The 24,017-nt window shown below is 43.7% G+C and overlaps 1 protein-coding gene across 4 annotated transcripts in view; it reads right to left on the minus strand.

Annotated features, from left to right (window-relative positions):
* Positions 1-24,017, minus strand: part of adgb (androglobin) — a 105,968-nt gene that overhangs the window by 68,650 nt on the left and 13,301 nt on the right. For 3 of the 4 annotated variants that reach the window (XM_055872124.1, XM_055872122.1, XM_055872120.1), the window contains 2 exons: positions 17,045-17,184; positions 11,596-11,682 (listed from right to left, as the gene is read on the minus strand). In XM_055872124.1, coding sequence (XP_055728099.1) covers positions 11,596-11,682; positions 17,045-17,184 — 227 coding nt within the window. The remainder of the gene's footprint in view (positions 1-11,595; positions 11,683-17,044; positions 17,185-24,017) is intronic. The other variant, XM_055872123.1, reaches the window with a different exon arrangement.

Genomic DNA, 24,017 nt, shown 5'->3' on the forward strand with positions numbered 1-24,017 from the left:
TTTTGTAGATAATTGGCCCTCACCCACAGGACCAAACCTGGCCTGTTGAGGAGTGACGGACTCCATCCTAGCTGGAGGGGTGCTCTCATCTTATCTATCAACATAGACAGGGCTCTAACTCCTCTAACTCCACAATGAGATAGGGTGCAGGCCAAGCAGCAGGCTGTTAGCCAGCCTGCCAGCTTTAGTAGAGTCTGCCACTAGCATAGTAGAATGTAGTCAGCTCAGTTATCCCCATTGAGACCATGTCTGTGCCTTGATCTAGGTTGGGCAAAACTAAACATGGCAGTGTTCGCTTCAGCGATCTCACTGGAATAAAAAATATCCTCCATTCCTGTCATTATTGAAAAAGATTGTGATATCTCACGTCTCAAAAAAGGGCTACTTAATGTTAGATCCCTTACTTCCAAGGCAGTCATAGTCAAGAAACGAATCAATGATCAGAAACGTGATGTGATTGGCCTGACTGGCTCAAACCTGATGAATTTACTGTGTTAAATGAGGCTTCTCCTCCTGGTTACACTAGATTATATTCCTCCGCATCCCGGAAAAGACAGAGGTGTTGCTAACATTTACGACAGCAAATTTCAATTTACCTCAAAATAAATGAGTGCATTTTTGTCTTTTGAGCTTCTAGTCATGAAATCTATGCAGCCTACTGAATCACTTTTTATAGCTACTGTTTACAGGCCTCCTGGGCCATACACAGTGTTCCAGCACTGAGTTCCCTGAATTCCAATCGGACCTTATAGTCATGGCATACAATAGTCACATGGAAAAGTCTTATAGACCCACTCCCACTTTCGGAGCCATCACAGACTGTCGGTTTTGTCCAACACCTCTTCGGACCTACTCATTGCCACAGTCATACCCTGGATCTAGTTTGGTCCAGTGGAATAAATATTATGGATCTAAATGTTTTTCCTCATAATCCTGGACAATCGGACCACCAACTAATATTCTGCTCAGACCCCAACCAACGATCATCAAAAGCCGTGCTATAAATTCTTGGACAACCCAAAGATTCCTAGATGCCCTTCCAGACTCCCACCACCTACCCAAGGACGTCAGAGTCAGAGTACAAAAATCGGTTAACCATCTAACTGAGGATCTAAATGTAACCTTGCGTAATCCCCTAGATGCAGTCTCACCCCTAAAAAAAAAACTAAAAAAACATTTGTCCCAAGAAATTAGCTCGCTGGTATACAGCAAGATTTCAGAAAACTGGAACGGAATGGCACTTCAAACGTACCCTTCTGACTAGCTTGGAAAGACAGTACTGTGCAATATCGAAGAGCCCTAACTGCTGTTCGATCATCCTATTTTTCCAACCTAATTGAGGGGAATAAGAACAATCCTAAATGTATTCTTGTCACTGCCGCAAAGCTAACTAAAAAGCAGCATTCCCCAAGAGAGGGGAATGCTTTCACTTCAGCAGTGATGAATTGAAGAACGTCTTCGACGAAAAGATCATGATCACCAGAAAGCAAAATACAGACTCCTCTTTGAATCTGCGTATTTCTCCAAAGTTCGAGGATTAATGGAGACACTCAAAGTTTTGACACATTCATGAAAATAATCATGGCCTCTAAACCTTCACGCTGCATACTGGACCCTATTCCAACTACTGAAAGAGCGACTTCCTGTACTTGGCCCTCCAATGTTGAGAATAATAAATATCTCTCTCTCCTCTGGATATGTACCAAACTCACTAAAAGTGGCAGTAATAAAGCTGATCGAAAAAGCCAAACCTTGACCTTGAAAATGTTTTTAATAAATTGGCCTACAGTACCAGTCAAAAGTTTGGACACACCTACTCATTCAAGGGTTTTTCATTAATTGCACTATTTTCTACAATGCAGAATAATAGTGAAGACATCAAAACTATGAAATAACAAATATTGAATCATGTAGTAACCAAAAAGGTGTAAAACAAATCAAAATATGTTGTGTTTTAGATTCTTCAAAGTAGCCACCCTTTGCCTTGATGACAACTTTGCACACTCTTGGCATTCTCTCAACCTGGAATGCTTTTCCAACAGTCTCTTCATCCGAAGAGGAGGAACAGGGATTGAACCAAAATGCAGCGGAGTTTGAAGACATGATTTATTAAAGAAAAACACGAAAACACGAACTTGACTAAACTAACAAAACAACAAACGGTGTAGACAGACCTGGACGACGAACTCACATAAACACGAAGAACGCACGAACAGGGAAAATAGCCTACACATAAAAATGACGATAAACAAAACAAACCGAACAGTCCCGTATGGTGCGAAAAACAGACACAGGAGACAACCACCCACAACGAACACTGTGAAACAACCTACCTAAATATGACTCTTAATTAGAGGAACGCCAAACACCTTCCTCTAATTAAGAGCCATACCAGGCAACCCATAAACCAACATAGAAATAGACAACATAGAATGCCCACCCAAACTCACGTCCTGACCAACTAACACATACAACAAACTAACAGAAATAGGTCAGGAACGTGACACTCTGAAGAATTTCAAATATATTTTGATTTGTTTAACACTTATTTGGTTACTACATGATTCAATATTTGATATTTCATAGTTTTGATGTCTTCACTATTATTCTACAATGTAGAAAATAGTAAAAGAAAAACACGAATGAGTAGGTGTGTCCAAACTTTTAACTGGTACTGTTTATAGAATATCCCATTCTTCTAAACATTATTGAAAAAGTTTTTGCGCAGCAACTCACGGCCTTCCTGAAGACAAATAATGTATATGAAACCAGTCTGGTTTTATACCCCATCATAGCACGGAGGCTGCACTTGTGAAGGTGGTAAATTACCTTTTCAAGGCGTCAGACCAAGGTTCTGTATCTTGTCCTCATGCTCTGAGACCTTAACTGCTGTTTTTGACACCATCGAATCACCACATTCTTTTGGAGAGATTGAAAACCCGAATTGGTCTACAAGGACAAGTTCTTGCCTGGTTTAGATCTTATCTGTCTGAAAGATATCATCTCTGTGGATGGTTTGTCCTCTGACAAATCAAGTGTAAGTTTCGGTGTTCTTCAAGGTTCAATTTTAGGACCACTATTGTTTTCACTATTTATTCTACAGCTTGGCGATGTCATTCAGAAACACAATGTCAACTTCCACTGCTATGCGGACGACACAGCTGTATATTGCGATGAAACATGCTGACCCAAAATTGCCTACCCTGGAAGCCTGTGTTTCAGACATAAGGAAGTGGATGGCAACAAATGTTATACTTTTAAACTCTGACTAAACAGAGATGCTAGTTTTAGGTCCCAAAAAACAAAGATCTGACAAGTAATCTTGATGGTTGAACAGTCGTCTCAAATAAAACTGAAGGACCTCGGCGTTACTCTGGACCTTGATCTCTTTGACGAACATATCAAGAATATTTCAAGGACAAGATTTTTCCATCTTTGTAACATTGCAAAAATCAGAAACCTTTTGTCCAAAAATGATACAGAAAAACGAATCCATGATTTTGTCACTTCTAGATTAGACTACTCCAATGCTCTACTCTCCGGCTACCCGGATAAAGGACTAAATAAACTTCAGTTAGTGCTAAACACGGCTGCTAGAATCTTTACTAGAACCCCATAATGTGATCAAATCAAAAATGTATTGTCACATGCGCTGAATACAACAGATGTAGACTTTACCATGACACACTTACTTACAAGCCCTTAACCAACAGTGCAGTTAAAGAAGAAGAACATATTTACCAAGTAGACTAAAATAAAAAGTTATAATAAAAAGTAACACAATAAGAATTACAATAACGAGGCTATATACAGGAGGCACCGGTACCGAGTCAGTGTGAGGGGGTAAAGGCTAGTTGAGGTAATCTGTACATGTAGGTGAGGGGCGAAGTGACAATGCACAGGTAACAAACAAAACAGCAAGTAGCAGCAGTGTAAATTGTCCAGTGGCGATTTCATGAATTTTTCAGCAGTCTTATGGCTTGGGGGTAGAAGCTGTTGAGAAGCCTTTTGGTCCTAGGCTTGCCGTGCGGTAGCAGAGAAAACAGTCTATAACTTGGATGACTGGAGTTTCTGACAATTCTTTGGGCTTTCCTCTGACACCAAAAATTATATAGGTCCTGGATGGCAGGAAGCTTGGCCCCAGTGATGTACTGGGCCGTTCGCACTACCCTCTGCAGCGCCTTACGGTCAGATGTCGAGCAGTTACCATACCAGGCGGTGATGCAACCAGTCAGGATGCTCTCGATGGTGCAGCTATAGAACCTTTTGAGGATCTGGGTACCCATGCCGAATCATTTCAGTCTCCTGAGAGGGAAAAGGCTTTGTCCTGCCCTCTTCACGACTGTCTTGGTATGTTTGGACCATGATAGTTCGTTGGTCATGTGGACACCAAGGAACTTGAAACTCTCGACCCGCTCCACTACAGCAACGTCAATGTTAAAGTGGGCTGGTTCAGCTCTCCTTTTCCTGTAGTCCACGATCAGCTCCTTTCTCTTGCTCACACTGAGGGAGAGGTTGTTGTCCTGGCACTGCCAGTTCTCTGACCTCCTCCCTATAGGCCACCTCATCATTGTCGATGAACAGGCCTACCACTGTTGTGTTGTCAGCAAACTTAATGATGGTGTTGGAGTCGTGTTTGGCCACGCAGTCATGAGTGAACAGGGAAAACAGGAGAGGACTAAGTACACACCCCTGAGGGGCCCCAGTGTTAAAGATCAGACATGTTGTTGCCTACTCTTACCACCTGGGGGCGGCTCGTCAGGAAGTCCAGGATCCAGTTGCGGAGGGAGGTGTTTAGTCCCAGAGTCCTTTGCTTAGTGATGAGCTTTGTGGGCACTATGGTGTTGAACACTGAGCTAAAGTCAATGAACAGCATTCTCACATAGGTGTTCCATTTGTCCAGGTGAGAAAGGGCAGCGTGGAGTGCGATTGAGATTGCGTCATCTGTGGATCTGTTGGTGCGGTATGCGAATTGGAGTGGGTCTAGGGTATCCGGGAGGATGCTGTTGATGTGAACCATGACCAGCCTGTCAAAGCACTTCATGGCTACTGACGTGAGTGCCATGGGGTGGTAATCATTTAGGCAGGTTACCTTCCCTACCTTCGCATTTAGGCAGGTTACCTTCGCTTTGGCACAGGGACTATGGTGGTCTGCTTGAAACATGTAGGTATTACAGACTCGGTCAGGGAGAGGTTGAAAATGCCAATGATGACACTTGACAGTTGGTCCGCGCATGCTTTGAGTACATGTCCTGGTAATCTGTCTGGCCCAGCAGCTTTGTGAATGTTGACCTGTTCAAAGGTTTTGTTCACATCAGCTACCGAGAGCGTTATAACACAGTCATCCAGAACAGCTGGTCCTCTCGTGCATGCTTCAGTGTTGCTTGCCTCGAAGCGAACATGAAAGGCATTTAGCTCGTCTGGTAGGCTTGCGTCACTGGGCAACTTGTGTCTGGGTTTCCCTTTGTAGTCCAAAATAGTTTTCAAGCCCTGCCACATCCGAGTGTCAGAGCCAGTTTAGTAGGATTCAATCTTAATCCTATATTGACCCTTTGCTTGTTTGATGGTTCGTCTGAGGGCCTAGCAGGATTTCTTAAAGCATCCGGATTAGTCGCCCGCTCCTTGAAAGCGGCAGCTCTAGCCTTTAGCTCGATGTCGATGTTGCCTGTAATCCATGGCTTCTGGTTTGGATATGTACGTACAGTCACTCTGGGGACGACGTCATCAATGCACTTATTGATGAAGCCGATGACTGAGGTGGTGTATTCCTCAATGTCATTGGATGAATCCCAGAACATATTCCAGTCTGTGCTAGCAAAACAGTCCTGTAGTGTCGCATCCGCGTCATCTGACCACTTCCGTATTGAGCGAGTCACTGGTACTTCCTGCTTTAGTTTTTGCTTGTAAGCAGGAATCAGGAGGATAGAACTATAGTCAGATTTGACAAATGGAGGGCGGGGGAGAGCTTTGTATGCATCTCTGTGTGTGGATTAAAGGTGGTGTAGGATTTTTTTTTCTCCCTGGTTGCACATGTGACATGCTGGTAAAAATATGGTAAAATTGATTCAAGTTTGCCTGCATAAAAGTCCCCGGGTACCAGGAGCATCGCTTCTGGGTGAGCATTTTCTTCTTTGCTTAGTGCCAGCTTCGCTTTGTGGTGGTAAATAGACGGCTACGAATAATACAAATGAGAACTCTCTTTGTAGATAGCGTGGTCTACAGCTTATCATAAGTTACTCTACCTCAGACGAGCAATACCTCGAGACTACTTTTATATTAGACATTGCGCACCAGCTGTTATTGAGAAAAAGACACACATCCCCACCTCTCGTCTTACCAGAGGTAGCGTCTCTGTTCTGTCTGTCCATGGAAAATCCCGCTAGCTCTATATTGTCCGATCTTCGTTCAGCAACGTCTCGGTGAAACATAAGATGTTACAGTTTTTAATTTCCTGTTGGTAGGATAATCTTCATAGTAGGTCATCGATTTTATTTTCTGATCATATTACTCAAGTGCTAGCCTCCTGTTAAGGCTAGAGCTGATTTCAAGGTTTTACTGCTAACCTACAAAGCATTACATGGGCTTGCTCCTACTTATCTCTCCAATGTGGTCCTGCAGTACATACCTACACATACGCTACAGTCACAAGACACTGGTCTTCTTGTCGTCGCTAGAAATTCTAAGCAAACAGCTGGAGGCAGTGGTTTCTCCTACAGAGCTAAATTTTTATGGAATGGTCTTCCTATCCATGTGAATGACGCAGACTCGGTCTCGACCTTTAAATCTTTACTGAAGACTTAATATGATAATATTAATAGGTAATATGATTGAGTGCAGTCTGAACCTGGGGTGCGAAGGTGAACGGCAATGCACTGGAAGGGATGAACCGCCGATGCTGTCTCTGCCTGACGGGCTCCCCTCTCTCCACTGAGATTATCTGCCTCTGACCCTATTACGGGCAGCTGTCACTGGCTTATTATTGCTCTTCCATAATGTCACTTGAGTGGGTTGAGTCACTGACATGATCTTGCTGTCCAGTTTTGCGCCCCCTCGTTCAGTGGAGAAGACCTTTGTGGGCTACACTCAGCCTTGTCTCAGGGTAGTAAGTTGGTTGGTTGTTGATATCCCTCTAGTGGTATGGGGGCTGTTCTTTGGCAAAGTGGGTGTGGTTATATCCTGCCTGGTTGGCACTGTCCCGGGGTATTGTCGGACGAGGCCACAGTGTCCCGACCCCCCCCCCCCCCACCCCCTGTCTCAGCCTCCAGTATCTATGATGCAATAGTCTATGTGCAGGGGGGCCTAGGGTCTGTCTGTTATATCTGGTGTAATCTTCCGGAGGACCTGAGCCCTTGGACCATGCCTCAGGACTACCTGGCCTGATGATTCCTGGCTTTCCCCAGTCCATCTGGTCGTTTGTTGCTCCAGTTTCAACTGTTCTGCCTATAGCTATGGAACCCTGACCTGTTCACCGGACGTGTTACCTGCTGTTTTCGACTCTCTTTCTACCGCACATGTTGTCTCGACCTCTGAATGCTTGGTTATGAAAAGCCAACTGACATTTACTCCTGAGGTACTGACCTGTTGCACCTCATACAACCACTGTGATTATTATTAAACCCTGCTGGTTATCTATGAACGTTTGAACATCTTAAAGAACAATCTGGCCTTAATGACCATGTACTCTTATAATCTCCACCCGGCACAGTCAGAAGAGGACTGGCCACCCCTCAAAGCCTGGATTCTTCCTAGGTTCCTGCATTTCTAAGGAGTTTTTCCTAGCTACCGTGCTTCTTCATCTGCATTGCTTGCTGTTTGGGGTTTTAGGCTGGGTTTCTGTATAGCACTTTGTGACATCTGCTGATGTAACAAGGGCTTTATAAATAAAAATGGTTTTAATTCAATACAAAACCTTGGAGGCTGATGGTTCTCACCTCCTTCCACTGACTTAAACAATAATTATGACAACTTCCAGAGGACATCCTCCAACTTATCAGAGGTCTTGCAGTATGAACTAACATCTTGTCCATCTAATCAAAGTATCAGAGAATGAATCAAGCACTGAAAACATAAGCTATAACTAGCTACCACTGTAGTGAATAAAGTGTGCTGAGTAGTTGACTCAACGAGAGAGACACAATAGTTGAACAGTTTTGAACAAATTCATTTCTTCAAAAAATTATGGAGAAGCCGCAGAGAGAAAGAGAGACTGCTAGCTATATTTCATTAAAAATATATATTTTCAGTTTACCTTTCAATTACTTAGCTAATGCACGTCATTTAGCCTACTCAACAACCTGACTCAAACAGAGACGAATGCTATTTATGATAGCTAGCAGGCTAAGGCTATCCAATACTGCATCTCTTCCATGTCAAGATAAGCTCTCGGGTTCATTAATGTGTTGCCGTGTGGCTTAGTTGGTCCCGTGTGGCTCAGTTGGTAGATGGCGCTTGCAACGGCGCTTGCAACGCCAGTGTTTTGGGTTCAATTCCCACGGGGGGACCAGGGTTCAATTCCCACGGGGGGACCAGGATGAATATTTATGAACTTTCCAATTTGTAAGTCGCTCTGGATAAGAGCGTCTGCTAAATGACTTAAATGTAAATGTAAATGTTGCCACCGGGACCCGCCGGTGTAACTGCTAGCTGTTCAGTCGTGGCCAAAAGTTTTGAGAATGACACATTAATTTTCACAAAGTTTGCTGTTTCAGTGTCTTTAGATGTTTTTGTCAGATGTTACTATGGAATATTGAAGTATAATTACAAGCATTTCATAAGTGTCAAAGGCTTTTATTGACAATTACATGAAGTTGATGCAATGAGTCAATATTTGCAGTGTTGACCCTTCTTTTTCAAGACCTCTGCAATCCGCCCTGGCATGCTGTCAATTAACTTCTGGGCCACATCCTGATTGATGGCAGCCCATTCTTGCATAATCAATGCTTGGAGTTTGTCAGAATTTGTGGGTTTTTGTTTGTCCACCCGCCTCTTGAGGATTGACCACAAGTTCTCAATGGGATTACGGTCTGGGGAGTTTCCTGGCCATGGACCCAAAATATCAATGTTTTGTTCCCCGAGCCACTTAGTTATCACTTTTGCCTTATGGCAAGGTGCTCCATCATGCTGGAAAAGGCATTGTTCATCACCAAACTGTTCCTGGATGGTTGGGAGAAGTTGCTCTCGGAGGATGTGTTGGTACCATTCTTTATTCATGGCTGTGTTCTTAGGCAAAATTGTGAGTGAGCCCACTCCCTTGGCTGAAAAGCAACCCCACACATGAATGGTCTCAGGATGCTTTACTGTCGGCATGACATGATGGTAGCGCTCACCTTGTCTTCTACGGACAAGCTTTTTTCCGGATGCCCCAAAAAATCATAAAGGGGATTCATCAGAGAAAATGACTTTACCTCAATACTCAGCAGTCCAATCCCTGTACCTTTTGCAGAATATCAGTCTGTCCCTGATGTTTTTCCTGGAGAGAAGTGGCTTCTTTGCTGCCCTTCTTGACACCAGGCCATCTTCCAAAAGTCTTCGCCTCACTGTGCGTGCAGATGCACTCACACCTGCCTGCTGCCATTCCTGAGCAAGCTCTGTACTGGTGGTGCCCCAATTTCGCATCTGAATCAACTTAGGAGACGGTCCTGGCGCTTGCTGGACTTTCTTGGGCGCCCTGAAGACCTTCTTCACAACAATTGAACCGCTCTTCTTGAAATTCTTGATCATCCGACAAATGGTTGATTTAGGTGAAATATTACTGGCAGCAATATCCTTGCCTGTGAAGCCCTTTTTGTGCAAAGCAATGATGACGGCACGTGTTTCCATCCAGGTAACCATGGTGACAGAGGAAGAACAATGATTCCAAGCACCACCCTCCTTTTGAAGCTTCCAGTCTGTTATTCGAACTCAATCAGCATGACAGAGTGATCTCCAGCCTTGTCCTCGTCAACACCCACACCTGTGTTAACGAGAGAATAACTGACATGATGTCAGCTGGTCATTTTGTGGCAGGGCTGAAATGCAGTGGAAATGTTTTTTGGGGATACAGTTCATTTGCATGGCAAAGAGGGACTTTGCAATTAATTGCAAATCATCTGATCACTTTTCATGACATTCTGGAGTATATGCAAATTGCCATCATACAAACTGAGGCAGCAGACTTGTGTCATTCTCAAAACTTTTGGCCACGACTGTACACTATAATGCGTGATTGTACACATGGATTGGATTGAGGGTTTACTAACATGTAAGCTAATATGGTGACAAAAATGTGTTAATTGTATTTAGCTTAAGCTTGGAGAGGTTTTTAAACCTGGTCACAGACAGCTGTTGTGTTGTGTACTGAAGTCCACAAGCGAAGGAAAAAGGAGAGAGGAGAGCGCTTGGATGCAAAATGGAATTATACAACGAGCAAAGTGATGATTCTGTACATGGCTGCTATGTAAGTGAACTGTGTGTGCAGGTGATCAGGGGTGTATTCATTCCACCGATTCTGTTGCAGAACTTTTTTTAAACTGAAGAAAACGGAATGAAATAGGGATGGACCTACCTGAATTTGTCCAAGAGAAACTCGTTAAAGTTGCAAAACACAACGTTTTGGAACTTCTTTGGACTAATGACTACACCCGAGATCAGCTAGATGCAGGCAAGAGTGTGCAAGGCGGTATTGAATGTGTCGCAGTCTGTCACCTTGATTACTCCAATTTGTCTCTTGACCTGTGCACCTACATTATAAACGTTAATTTGTAGGCTAGGTTGTAACAACCTCATTATGGGTATAGGGAAAATTAGAGCATCATGTAGTAGCCTAAACCTATCGATGTTACATTGAGCTGGCGGAATTGAATAGGAATGACAGTCATCCAATATGCTGTAATAGAAAAAACAAAATGTGTCCTCCTTAATCTTAAATGGCACCGGCCTCCACTGGTGTGTGTGTGTGTGTGTGTGTGTGTGTGTGTGTGTGTGTGTGTGTGTGTGTGTGTGTGTGTGTGTGTGTGTGTGTGTGTGTGTGTGTGTGTGTGTGTGTGTGTGTGTGTGTGTGCGTGCGTGCGTGCGTGCGTGCGTGCGTGCGTGCGTGCGTGCGTGCGTGCGTGCGTGCGTGCGTGCGTGCGTGCGTTCCCACCCCCATCCAGGTTTAATATGGAGAAAATTACAATGGGACCTCCCACAGCCCCTCGACCCCTGTAGAACAGTCACACTAACACTAGCCTGGTGGGTGTCTGTATGTGCCTCAGCACCCTGACTGTGTTGGCTGATAGGTTTCCCAGGGGGTCCACTAACAACAGCTAACCTGCTGAGGTGGAGAGAACAACACCCTCCTGCTTCCCCGTACACAGTTTAATCAAGAGGAGGCAAGCCCCTGCACTGCAGTCCCTCACTGCATCCACTTTAGGCTGCAGGCACCAGGCCTTATAGGTCCAAATGGACTGCTTGGTTTTTTAACAACATCAACAGAGAATATTCTATTGTATAAAACAATGGTCTAATAAAGTGTAGATGTGAAAAACTGAAGCTACAAGACGAGGAGAACCCTACTTCAACGAACAGAAAGAGAACAGGAAGAATAGATGAGGAGAGATAAGTGGATGATGGCCCTACTGTAGAGGGATGAGTTCAGGGATCCATCCGGTCAGAGCTTGGATGACAGTGAACTCTCCCAGATCCTTCCTCTGTGCTGACACCACACTGCAACACAAACACACATATACTGTACACACACACACATTACACCACAATGTACAAAAACACACATTAGGAAACCAGAGCTAAATTGACAACTATAGTTCTGGCTAACACACACAGATATTCACAGTATCACAGCAGGGAGATTTGACCTAGCAGCAATTGGATGGGATAGTCAGAGACAGACAGTAGCTTCTCAGGCTTACAGAGGAAAAGTCATTTCATGCTTGATTGTTTATGAAATACGCAAACACAGAAGTTGATTTCAGAGAAACCCTGGGAACTCCATTCTATGGTGTGTGTGTGTGTGTGTGTGTGTGTGTGTGTGTGTGTGTGTGTGTGTGTGTGTGTGTGTGTGTGTGTGTGTGTGTGTGTGTGTGTGTGTGTGTGTGTGTGTGTGTGTGTGTGTGTGTGTGTGTGTGTCTGTCGGGGTGTGTGTGTGTGTGTGTACAGGTGTCCTGGTATTTTTTTGGAACTGAAACAGATGTTTGTGTGTCTAATTGCACCTCATGGGACACTGTGCCCAACCTGTTCAGTAGACAGTAATGAATCGCAAATTGAAAGTTGATCAATGTTTACTGTATGGCCTTACTCAATATCTAACACTGAAAAACTACAAACCGTCCTACAATTGTGACTGAGCTCCATACTGTGCTCCACTGTGATTTCTATAAAAAGCACACCAACAAAAATGGATACGGAAGAATCAAGATTTAGACTATGCTTTTACGACAGACACATGGTCAAAGTGTTTTCAGAGCTTTATCTCCTTTGAACTTTCACTGGGAGTTATAAAAGATTCACAAGCAGAGAGAAACCAGATTTCCTGAATGAGATGAAACATTTATATGTCCCAACCTTTGACAACCATAAAACCATAACATACAGTAAATCCTACAATTACATGCACGCACAAGCCACAAAATTGTAGAGTGACAGACCGGGGAATTGACCCACTGTGTCTGTTTCTACAATGCCAACAAAATAGCCCAGCAGTGTGTGTGTGTGTGTGTGTGTGTGTGTGTGTGTGTGTGTGTGTGTGTGTGTGTGTGTGTGTGTGTGTGTGTGTGTGTGTGTGTGTGTGTGTGTGTGTGTGTGTGTGTGTGTGTGTGTATGTGTGTATGTGTGTGTGTGTGTGTGTGTGTGTGTGCTGCTGTAGTGCTTGGTTTACTTACCTTCCCTTCCCCATCATGTACAGTAATAAAGTCCTGTGTAAACATATGGGGAAGTATACTGGGACTGAAATGAATGGCCTAAGGTGATCTAGCGGTCTAAGCAAGCTCCTCTGGTGCCAGTGTTTCCCTAAGCATTTTTATCAGAATCGGCGGCAAAGGTAATATTTTGTTGGTAGAACGACTGTTGGTGACTTTTTAATAGGACAATCTACTCCTAAACGCATGAAAATGTAATTATGTTGACACCATCGGAAAAATACTGCAACAGATCAGACCACCTGCCTTGTAGGGAGATGAGGAACAAGTGTTGGTTGTGCGTTCGTGGCTCTCATTTTCCGCCACTGCTCATTCTGTTTGTCTACAAATAAACAGTACCAGTCAAAAGTTTGAACACACCTACTCATTCAAGAGTTTTTATTTATTTTTATTATGTATAATAATAGTGAAGACATCAAAACTATGAAATAACACACACATATGGTATCATGTAGTAACCAAAGTGTTAAACAAATCAAAATATATTTTATATTTGAGATTCTTTAAAAATGGCCACCCTCTGCCTTGATGACAGCGTTGCACAATCTTGGCATTCTCTCAATCAGCTTCATGAGGAATGTAAAGCACCCTAACACCATCACGCCTTCTCCTCAAAGCTTCACGGTGGGAAGCACACATGCGGAGATCATCCGTTCACCTACCCCGCGTCTCAAAAAGACTAGGCAGTTGGACTCATCAGACCAAAGGACAGATTTCCACTGATGTCTAATGTCTATTGCTCGTGTTTCTTTGCCCAAGCAAGTCTCTTCTTATTATTGTTGTCCTTTAGTAGTGGTTTCTTTGCAGCAATTCGACCATGAAGGCCTGATTCACGCAGTCTCCTCTGAACAGTTGATGTAGAGACGTGTCTGTTACTTGAACTCTGTGAAGCATTTATTTGGGCTGAAAATTTCAGATGCTGGTAACTCTAATGAACGTATCCTCTGCGGCAGAGGAACTTTGGCTCTTCCTTTCCTGTGGCGGTCCTCATGAGAGCCAGTTTCATCATAGCGCTTGATGGTTTATTCGACTGCACTTGAAGACACTTTCAAACTTCTTGAAATGTTACGCATTGACTGACCTTCATGTCTTAAAGTAATGATGCACTGTCGTTTCTCTTTGCTTATTTAAGCTGTTCTTGCCATAATATGGACTTGGAGGTGGAGGGTCCATCATGGTCTGGGGCGGTGTGTCACAGCATCATCGGACTGATCTTGTTGTCATTGCAGGCAATATCAGCGCTGTGCGTTACAGGGAAGACATCCTCCTCCCTCATAAGGTACCCTTCCTGCAGGCTCATCCTGCCTGACATGACCCTCCAGCATGACAATGCCACCAGCCATACTGCTCGTTCTGTGCGTGATTTCCTGCAAGACAGGAATGTCAGTGTTCTGCCATGGCCAGTGAAGAGCCCGGATCTCAATCCCATTGAGCACGTCTGGGACCTGTTGGATCGGAGGGTGAGGGCTTGGGCCATTTCCACCAGAAATGTCCAGGAACTTGCAGGTGCCTTGGTGGAAGAGTGGGGTAACATCTCACAGTAAGAACTGGCAAATCAGGTGCAGTCCATGAGGAAGAGATGCACTGCAGCATTTGCAGCTGGTGGCCACACCATATACTGACTGTTACTTTTGATTTTAACCCCTGCTTTGTTCAGGGACACATTATTCCAGTTCTGTTAGTCACATGTCTGTGGAACTTTATGTCTCAGTTGTTGAATCTTGTTATGTTCATACAAATATTTACACGTTAAGTTTGCTGAAAGTAAACACAGTTGACAGTGAGAGGACGTTTCTTTTTTGCTGAGTTTACATGATTCCATGTGTTATTTCATCGTTTTGATGTATTCACTATTATTCTACAATGTAGAAAATAGTCAAAATAAAGAAAAACCCTTGAATGAGTAGGTGTGTCCAAACTTTTCAGTGGTACTGTACGTTAAAACTTGTCACTGATCTTAAATGGTTTAGTGCAAGATTTTGGCAATTAAGCCATTTTTCTACTTACCCAGTCAGATTAACTAATGGGTACCATTATTTATGTCTCTGCGTGCAGTTTGAAGGAAGTTGAAGGTAGTTTTGTGAGACACTGCTAACTAGCGTTAGCACAATGACTGGAAGTTGATGGGAATGTGTAGACATTTAATCATTGTGCTAATGCTAGATAAAATTATATCAATGAGTTAATTTGACTCTGTGTAAGTAGAAAAAGGGTTTAATTGCGCTAATGCTAGTCAGTAATTGCGCCAACGCTAGTTAGAAACTTTCTTTAAACTGCACACAGAGACATAAAAATGGTATCCATGAGTTCATTTGACTCTGTAACTAGAAAAAGTGGTTCATTGCCAAAGTCTCGCACTATCGCATAAATATATAAATAAATAAATACAAATAATACAAATTTTATTTATTATGATTATTTTGTCTGCAACGATTTAGCAGCAGCAGGGCACCGCTGCTAAATGAATGTGCTGTCGGGGAAAGACTGGGTGCACATAATATACCACTGCAGCATGGGTTCGATTCCGGCCTACTGGAATTTCAGCACACTCTCCTCTATCTTCCCGCTCTACTTCTGTCCTATCCAATAATCAAAAAAAAAAAATAAATAAATACTAAAAATGAATGTGAGTTGTGCTTTCTAAGCACCGTGGTAGTACTATGGACTGATAATAGGGTGTGTGCCAGGGGAGAACGGCTACCACCTCTCATTGAAGCTACGGAAGTTCAATGCCGACTTCGGTACTGCAGGCATTGTTTAAAGATAAAAGGATCCACTACTATAGTAAATGGAAAAATTGTAATCTTTGTGTACATATTTTTTTGGGGGGGACAATCATGGTGCCAATAATTGCTTCTAATACACCAGATGTATGTCCTTGAACTGATTTATAAAAAAATAAAAAAATTGCACACAGAAGAAGTTAAGGATAATTTAGTTGCTGATGGCAGCCTGCAGTACCCAGTTTAGCCTTCAACTTGAGTTACTCAATGAGAGAGGGCAACATAGAGCCTGCAACGTCACTTCCTGGAGTAGCTCAAACTGCGCATGTTATGTCTCCATGAGACGCCGTCTTAATCGACTTCATTTGACTTCAATGCGGTATTGAGTCTTCACATAGGAATGAAAGAAATACTACAGTTTACTATAGAATGCTGTAGTAAACTGTAGTATAATGTAGAACACTATACTACACTATGTAGTATCCTTCGATCACGTGAAGTACTTAGTATAACATTTTGTAGTATACTGTAGAATACTAATACTGCAGTATAATCCACGAAAAAACACTGTAGTAAACACTACAATAATTTCTGCCAAAAAATAAAACTTTTTTAACTATGGTAAATAGAACAGTATTTCATTTGCCCATTTCTCCAGTAGGTGGTTTCCACAAGAAGAAAGCTTCTACTTCTATGTCAAAGATAATACAATAAATACACTATAGTAAATACTACACTGATATCAGAAATATCTGAAATATCTGAAAAAACACTACAGTAAATACTGCACAAAAACACTACAGTAAATACTACAATCTGCAAAAACACGACATTAGTTACAATAATATATACTACAGTTTGTTTTACTACAGTATTCATACTATAGCTAGTGGCAATATGTGACTTTTTGTGAGACCCAATCATATTCACATAGAAGTATAGATATATCGTTATACCTGAAAGCAAGTCTAAGAAGCAGTAGATCTTTTCTATGTCCAGTATTTATATGCTTCCAATTCTTAAGTTTTGTTTTTGTGTCTTTTACACCAGCTTCAAACCTCTGAAACAATATTTTTGGTCATGGAAAATCTATTTCACAGCGGTGTAGATGGTACAATGATTCTCTACACTATACTATCTTATCACATAAACTGCATAGCGCAACTTTAACTGTAAATACTACAATATTCTATAGTTTACTAAAGTAAATGCTACAAAAACACAAGTGAATACTATAGTATTTATACCAGAGTATACTATATTATTTTTTCATATGGGTGGTGTCACATGATCGATGGCTTCATACATACAGTCATTGGTTTGTGCCCCCCCCCCCCCCCTCCCCCCAGTATTGAAGTTGATTGTTGGTTTGTGTCCCCTCTTTAGGGTGGTTTTGAGGTTTCAGTTGGATTTAACTATGGTCGAACTCACTCTGTGTTGGCCAGTTTAATGATGGCCTTGGCCAACAGCATGGGCCACAGCTCTGATTGGTTGGTGGTGGCAGGGAGCAGCAGGTTGTTGTCCTCATCAAACGGCAACGCATCGTCCACCATGATCTTCCTCCAGCAGCCCTGACAGAAGGGGGAGAAAAAAAAAGAGCGAACAGATGAGGGAACAATAGAGCGAGAGGAGGAGGGGAGAAAGAAAGCAAGGAAGAGAGAGAGATAGACACTGGAAATTGACAGAGCACAGTGAGTTTCATTTACCAGCCCATTACAGTAACAATACTTTCAGTGTATCGTTCTGTATTCTTTAGATTTGATTAATAGGCTGGATATAATCTAATTTCCACTGACCAGGCAGTCAATGTTGAGACAACGGCAGAATATGGGAGTGTTGACTTCAATCGATTTGCTGTTTAAAACAAGAACGACTGGTCTGTACTAGCGCTGTGTAGGCATCTATTGTCCATTTGTCATGTAGGTACTGTATTTGATAGTAGCACCCTTGAGTATGATTCACACACACCAGAGCTTTACCACAGTTATTAAATACAGACGGGAAGAGATGAAAAAGTGGTGAGCTGGGACTCACACAGCACAAACGCCAAGTGAAAATCTTCCAAGGAACCACATTTATTTTTCATTCGTATAGCTAACCTATTTAGCGATTGAAGATGGACATTCCTACTCCCACCATTCCATTTACCCTGCCTCTCTCCTTCTAGGAATCCATATGCTCTCTTCAACCCAGTGGCAGACAGGCAGCCTCTCAGTGTTCTCTATGTCCACTGGCTGTCTGTGGGAGTTACAGTGTTATATAGTGACGTGCAGCTTCAGTCTTTAGACGCACAGTGTAATCTGACTGACTGATCACAGCTGTGCCTCTCTCTCTGTCTCACTGTCCTCCCCCCATCCTAATCATCGCCCTCAGGAGCTGCTCAACCTTTCTGCAGATGAGACTGGACAGGGTGTGAAGGAGCTAACTTCATTAAGAGAGAGGGAGAGATGCAGAGGAGTATGTGAAAGAAAGGGCGGGAAAAAAGGGGAAAAAAGACAGAGGTAAACAAGGAGAGAGAGGGGAAGAGCGAGAGGGGACGAGAAAGAGAGAGCGAAAAAGAGACGGGAATAGAGAAAGAAAGAGAGGGGATGGCGTATTATGTCTCCTTATCCATCTGTTAGCATGCTAGTGTTGGCACAGGAACTGCTGCCTCCAATCTTGTCATTCTCTTGTCCTCCTATACCTCACAATCTCTTTGTTATTGTTGTGATTGATACGCTTATGTTCCAAAACATCTCTTTTCGACATCGTAAATCGAACGATTTGATAAAAATGGAGTAGGCCTATCTTCACCACTCGAGAACTGTAGACAAACACAATACAAGTTCAGGAAATGTATGACCATACTCCTAAAGACTATTTGCAAATACAGTCTCATAACTGTGAGCATTGTCACAGACCTAACACCGAGAAAACAACGTAGATCTACAGTGCCTTCAGAAAGTATTCATATCCCTTGACTTGTTCCACATTTTGGTGTGAATTCAAAATGGATACATTATTTTTTTCACACATCTACACAACGACTGATCACACGGCTACGGACCCAGGAATGGAAACGACTACGAGTAGGAACACAGCACATGAGACAACCATAACAGCAGCAGGACACACACTCCAGGTGTGCAGCTGTGGTTGGGAGAGAGTAACATCGGCAAGGGGGTTAAGGATCCATCAAGGGAGGAAAAGGTGCTTGGTAGAGCAGAGACAGGGACCTCGCATTGACCAGTACTTCTTACGAAGCAGCCAGTCAAATCAGTCGAATGAAGCACAGCGACGGGACGCAAACCAAAGTTCGCAGAGCATCAGCACCCCTGTAACGGAGGAGGATAACACAAGTACAGAAATGCCGGTGGATGAACTCACCCAACCACAGAGACCTCTAAAAGAGGAAAAGGTCAAAGGGCACAGACCGAGTGTGAAGTGACCCAAAGCTGTTGAAAAGAGAGAGTGGGAAACAATCAACAACGACCTGACAAAAATCTTGGAACAACAGGTAGGAACAGCAGAGAAAAAGCTTGAAAGGATGGGAGACATTATCTACCACTACGGAGAAGAGCGCTTTGGAGTAAACGAAAGGAAAAGTGGCAAGACACCACCCGCGCCAGCCAAATCTAGGAGGCAGCAAGAGATCGAGATACTTGTCAGAGAAAGAAGGCAGCTGAGAAAGCAGTGGAAGAAGGCCTCTGATGCAGAGAGAGAAGGTCTCATGCTACTTCAAGCAGACATCAAATGTCGGCTGGCAACCTTGCGAAGAGCGGAAAACTTAAGGAAACTTCGTAGGAAGAAGGAACACTCAAGAACACGGTTCTATAAAAAACCCTTTAAGTTTGTCAAAGACCTCTTCGCAAAGGAAAAGTGCAGAATCCTAAAAACTCCAAAGCCAGAACTGGAAGAACATCTGGAAAAGGTCCACCAGGACACGAAAAGGCATGAGCAGATAATCATCCCACATGACATCCCACCTATTCAACCACCAGAATTCAATCTGGACACTGACCCTCCAAAATGGAAGGAAGTAGAGAACGTTGTCCGACGAGCAAGAGCGGCCTCGGCTCCTGGGCCTAATGGAGTACCATATAAGCTCTACAAGAACGCCCCGGATGTTCTACGCTTTCTTTGGAGGCTCATGAGGATAGTGTGGCAGAAGGAAATAATGGCGAAGGGCTGGTGGTGTGCTAATCCCGAAAGAGAAGGATGCGACAGACATCAGTCAATTCCGAACAATCTCCCTTCTCAACGTCGAAGGGAAGATCTTTTTCAGTATAATAGCACAGAGGCTGTCCACTTACCTGGAAAGGAACAAGTACATTGATACATCTGTCCAGAAAGCAGGCATTCCTGGTTTCTCTGGTTGCCTGGAACATACTAGTATGATTTGGCACCAGAACCAAATAGCTAAGAAAGACAAGAGAGACCTCTATGTCATCTTCCTCGACCTGGCCAATGCCTTTGGCTCAGTTCCCCATAAACTCCTCTGGGAATCCTTCAACTTTTTCCACGTACCAGAACCCATCACTACACTGGTAAAGGCCTATTTCCAAGACCTGCAATTGTGTTTCACAACACCTGACTTCACAACAACATGGCAGCGCTTGGAAGTGGGAATAATGGCAGGCTGTACAATTTCACCTATGGCCTTCACTATGGCCATGGAAGTCATCATCAGGGCATCGAGATGGGTGGTCGGTGGTGAGAGAACTAAGGAAGGGCTCCGTCTCCCACCTCTCCGAGCATACATGGAAAACATGACTACACTGACCACCACTGCAGCATGCACCAGGCGGCTACTTGCAAAACTGCAGGATAACATCAAGTGGGCCCGGATTAAAATCAAGCCAAGCAAATCTCGAAGCATCTCCATAGTCAAGGGACAGCTTAAAGATGTGAGGTTCTGCATTGGAGATGACCCGATACCAACGGTGTCTGAGCAACCCGTCAAGAGCCTGGGTAGATGGTACAACGAAAGCCTCCGAGATAAAGATCAAGTGCAGCAAGTAAGACAGGACATCGCCGACGGTCTTGAGAACATCAACAAGACCCTACTGCCTGGGAAGCTCAAGCTTTGGTGCCTACAGTTTGGACTTCTCCCCCGGGTAATGTGGCCACTCACCGTCTATGAGGTCCCAATAACAACAGTGGAGAAGATGGAGCGAACCATTACCTCATACGTGAAGAAATGGCTGGGTGTCCCACGATGCCTGAGTAACATCGGCCTCTATGGCAAAGGGGTCCTTGAATTACCTCTTACAAGTCTAACGGAGGAGTACAAGTGCTCTAAAGTAAGACTTCAGATGACATTGAAGGACTCCAAAGACCAGACCATTAGCAAGGCTGCACCTCCCCTACAAACTGGACGGAAATGGACATCATCCAAGGCGGTGCAGCAAGCAACATCAGCCCTGAGACACCAAGACATTGTGGGGAATATCCAGCATGGAAGAGGAGGCTTTGGCCTGGCAGCAAGCAAACCAATGTTCCATAAGGCAACAACATCTGAACGCAGGAAGCTGGTGGTCGAGGAGGTGCACAGACAGGAGGAGACTGCAAGAAGTGTAAAGGCTGTCTCTCTTGCTAAACAAGGGCAATGGACTCGGTGGGAAGGCCTGGAGAGGAGAAAGATCAACTGGACTGAGCTTTGGCAAATGGAGGCAAGCAACATCAGCTTCATCATAAGAGCTGTTTATGATGTGCTTCCATCACCAAAAAACCTACATGAATGGTATGGCGAGGACCCGACCTGCCCCCTCTGCCCAGCTCCAGCGACTCTCAGGCATATAGTGACAGGTTGCAAGACCAGCCTCTCACAAGGCCGCTACACCTGGAGGCACAATCAGGTCCTCAAGAGCCTGGCTGCAGCACTTGAGACCAAGAGGAGTGCAACCAATTCATTACCTCCAAAAACAAGCAATCCCGTCAAAACAACAACATTCATCCGGGAGGGACAGAAAAGGCCCAAGCATCCTCCTACAAAGCCAGAAACTGGACACCTAGGCATGGCCCGGGACTGGAAGATGCTTGGCGATATTGGCCAGCAACTCATTATTCCACCTGAGATTGTGGAATCAACCTTAGGCCAGACATGGTACTCTGGTCCCCTTCACGAAAGGCTGTGTACATCATAGAGCTCACAGTCCCGTGGGAAAACTCTGTTGAAGAGGCCTACGAGCGTAAGAAACTGCGTTACACAGAGTTGGCAGCAGACGCAACTCAGCGTGGCTGGAATGCAAAAGTCTGGCCAGTTGAAGTGGGATGCAGAGGATTCGTGGCTTCTTCCACCATCAGGTTGCTGAAAGAACTTGGAATCCATGGACAGGCTCTGCGGCAGACCGTCAGAGCAGTTTCCCAAGCAGCTGAAAGAGGCAGCCAGTGGATCTGGATCAAACGGAAGGACCCTTGCTGGGCTATAACTTCATGACCCCCCCACCCCCACCTGAGAACCCAATTCAGATCCCTCCAACTTGAGGAGGGCATATGAGGTATGTGGTCAGCTGTAGGGCTGGCTCAGGGAAGAGGACGCCCCTGCCTTGCATAGTCCCGTGGGAAATCTTAATTGGGCATGGGACACAAGCTAAGGCTTGATCACCCTTTAGCTGGCCACCTTGGATGAGGGTGTTTAGTGATTAAAGGCCGAAACACCCACTGATTCGAAGGCACACTACTGAGGATGTGTCCCAAAATTGACATCTTAACCCAGTCTAAGAAATAAACCTCCCATGCCACTCTGTCAACATCACGGCAAATCTCATGTGAGTGCATACCATCTATTGGCAGTTTTAACATCTCGTCCCGTGTTTTATGATTCCACACAATACCCCATAATGAGACAGTGAAAACACATTTTTAGAACATTTTGCAAAAAGTATTGAAAATTTAAATACAGAAGTATCTCATTTACATGAGTTTTCACACCCCTGAGGTTATTGTAGAGGCACATTTCTGAGTAAGTCTCAAGAGCTTTGCACACCTAGATTGTACAACATTTGCCCATTATTATTTTCTAAATTCTTCAAGCTCTGTCAAATTGGTTGTTGGTCATTGCTAGACAACCATTTTCAGGTATTGCAATAGTTTTTCAAGAAGTGTTAAGTCAAAACTGTAACTTGACCACTCAGGAACATTCTTGGTAAGCAACTCCAGTTTAGATTTGGCCTTGTGATTTAGGTTATTGCCCTGCTAAAAGGTGAATTCATTTCCCAGTGTCTGGCGGAAAGCACACTGAACCCAGTTTTTCTCTAGGGTTTTGCCTGTGCTTACAGTAGCTCCGATCTGTTTCTTTTTTATACTGAAAAACTCCCCAGCCATTAATGATTACAAGCATACCATCATGCAACCACCACAATGCTTGAAACGTATGGAAAGTGCTACTCAATAATGTGTTTGTGTTGTATTGGATTTGCCACAAAACATAACACTTTGTAGTCAGGACAAAAGTGAATTGCTTTGCCACATTTTTTGTAATATTACTTTAGTGCAGGGGTGGGCAATTCCAGTCCTCGAGGACCTGATTGGTGACACAGTTTTCCCCAGCCCCAGGAACATTTCAGCTTTTCATTTTGAATTAATTTGTAAAAAATAAACATTCTACTTTGACATTATGTGGTATTGTGTGTAAGCAAATGACAAAAAAAATTGTGATTTAATCCCTTTAAAATTCAGGCTGTAACAACAAAATGTGGAAAAAGTCAAGGAATTTGAATACTTTCTGCGAGCACTGTATCAGTGGAGGCTGGTGGGAGGAGATATAGGAGAATGGTCTAATTGTAATGGCTGGAATGGAATCAATTCAACGGTATCAAACACATCAAACATATGGAAACCACATCTTTGACTGTTCCGTTAATCCATTCCAGCCACTACAATGAGCCCATCCTCCTATAGCTCCTCCCACCAGCCTCCACTGCAATCTATGTATCATCATACCTCATACCGACATTGCTTTGGAATTACCCCACAATACAGGAAGACCCATAGCATGACTGAGTGCCACCGCCTTGCTGTCATAAAGGTGTCCCACAGTGATGTCCTGAGGCAGATGACTCCTGTTAAACCTTATCAATTCATCGGACGGTGTGCAAAGCCTCCTCATATTAAGACAGCAGCGAGACTGATTGATTCGTGCCTGAGTGGATGAGGCTGGGCTGCTTCTCCATTCTCTGTGCAGCCCTCTGAAATGAATTATGGATTGTCTTTATCTCCTAGGTGCACCGGTGGAAAAGAGCTGTCAATATGTTTGTGTCTTAGCAACCTCAGGGTATGAGGGACATTCAGACATGATTTAACATGGTAAGAACATGAAGGTGAATTAAAACATTTGGAAGCTACAAATAGAGTAGAATTTACTGTATCTCGTAAAGTGGAAAACATTCCATGCTAATAACACGATACTCTATAGGACGGAGCA

This window comes from Salvelinus fontinalis, chromosome 20 (assembly GCF_029448725.1).
Source record: "Salvelinus fontinalis isolate EN_2023a chromosome 20, ASM2944872v1, whole genome shotgun sequence".
Classification (NCBI taxonomy): Eukaryota; Metazoa; Chordata; class Actinopteri; order Salmoniformes; family Salmonidae; genus Salvelinus; species Salvelinus fontinalis.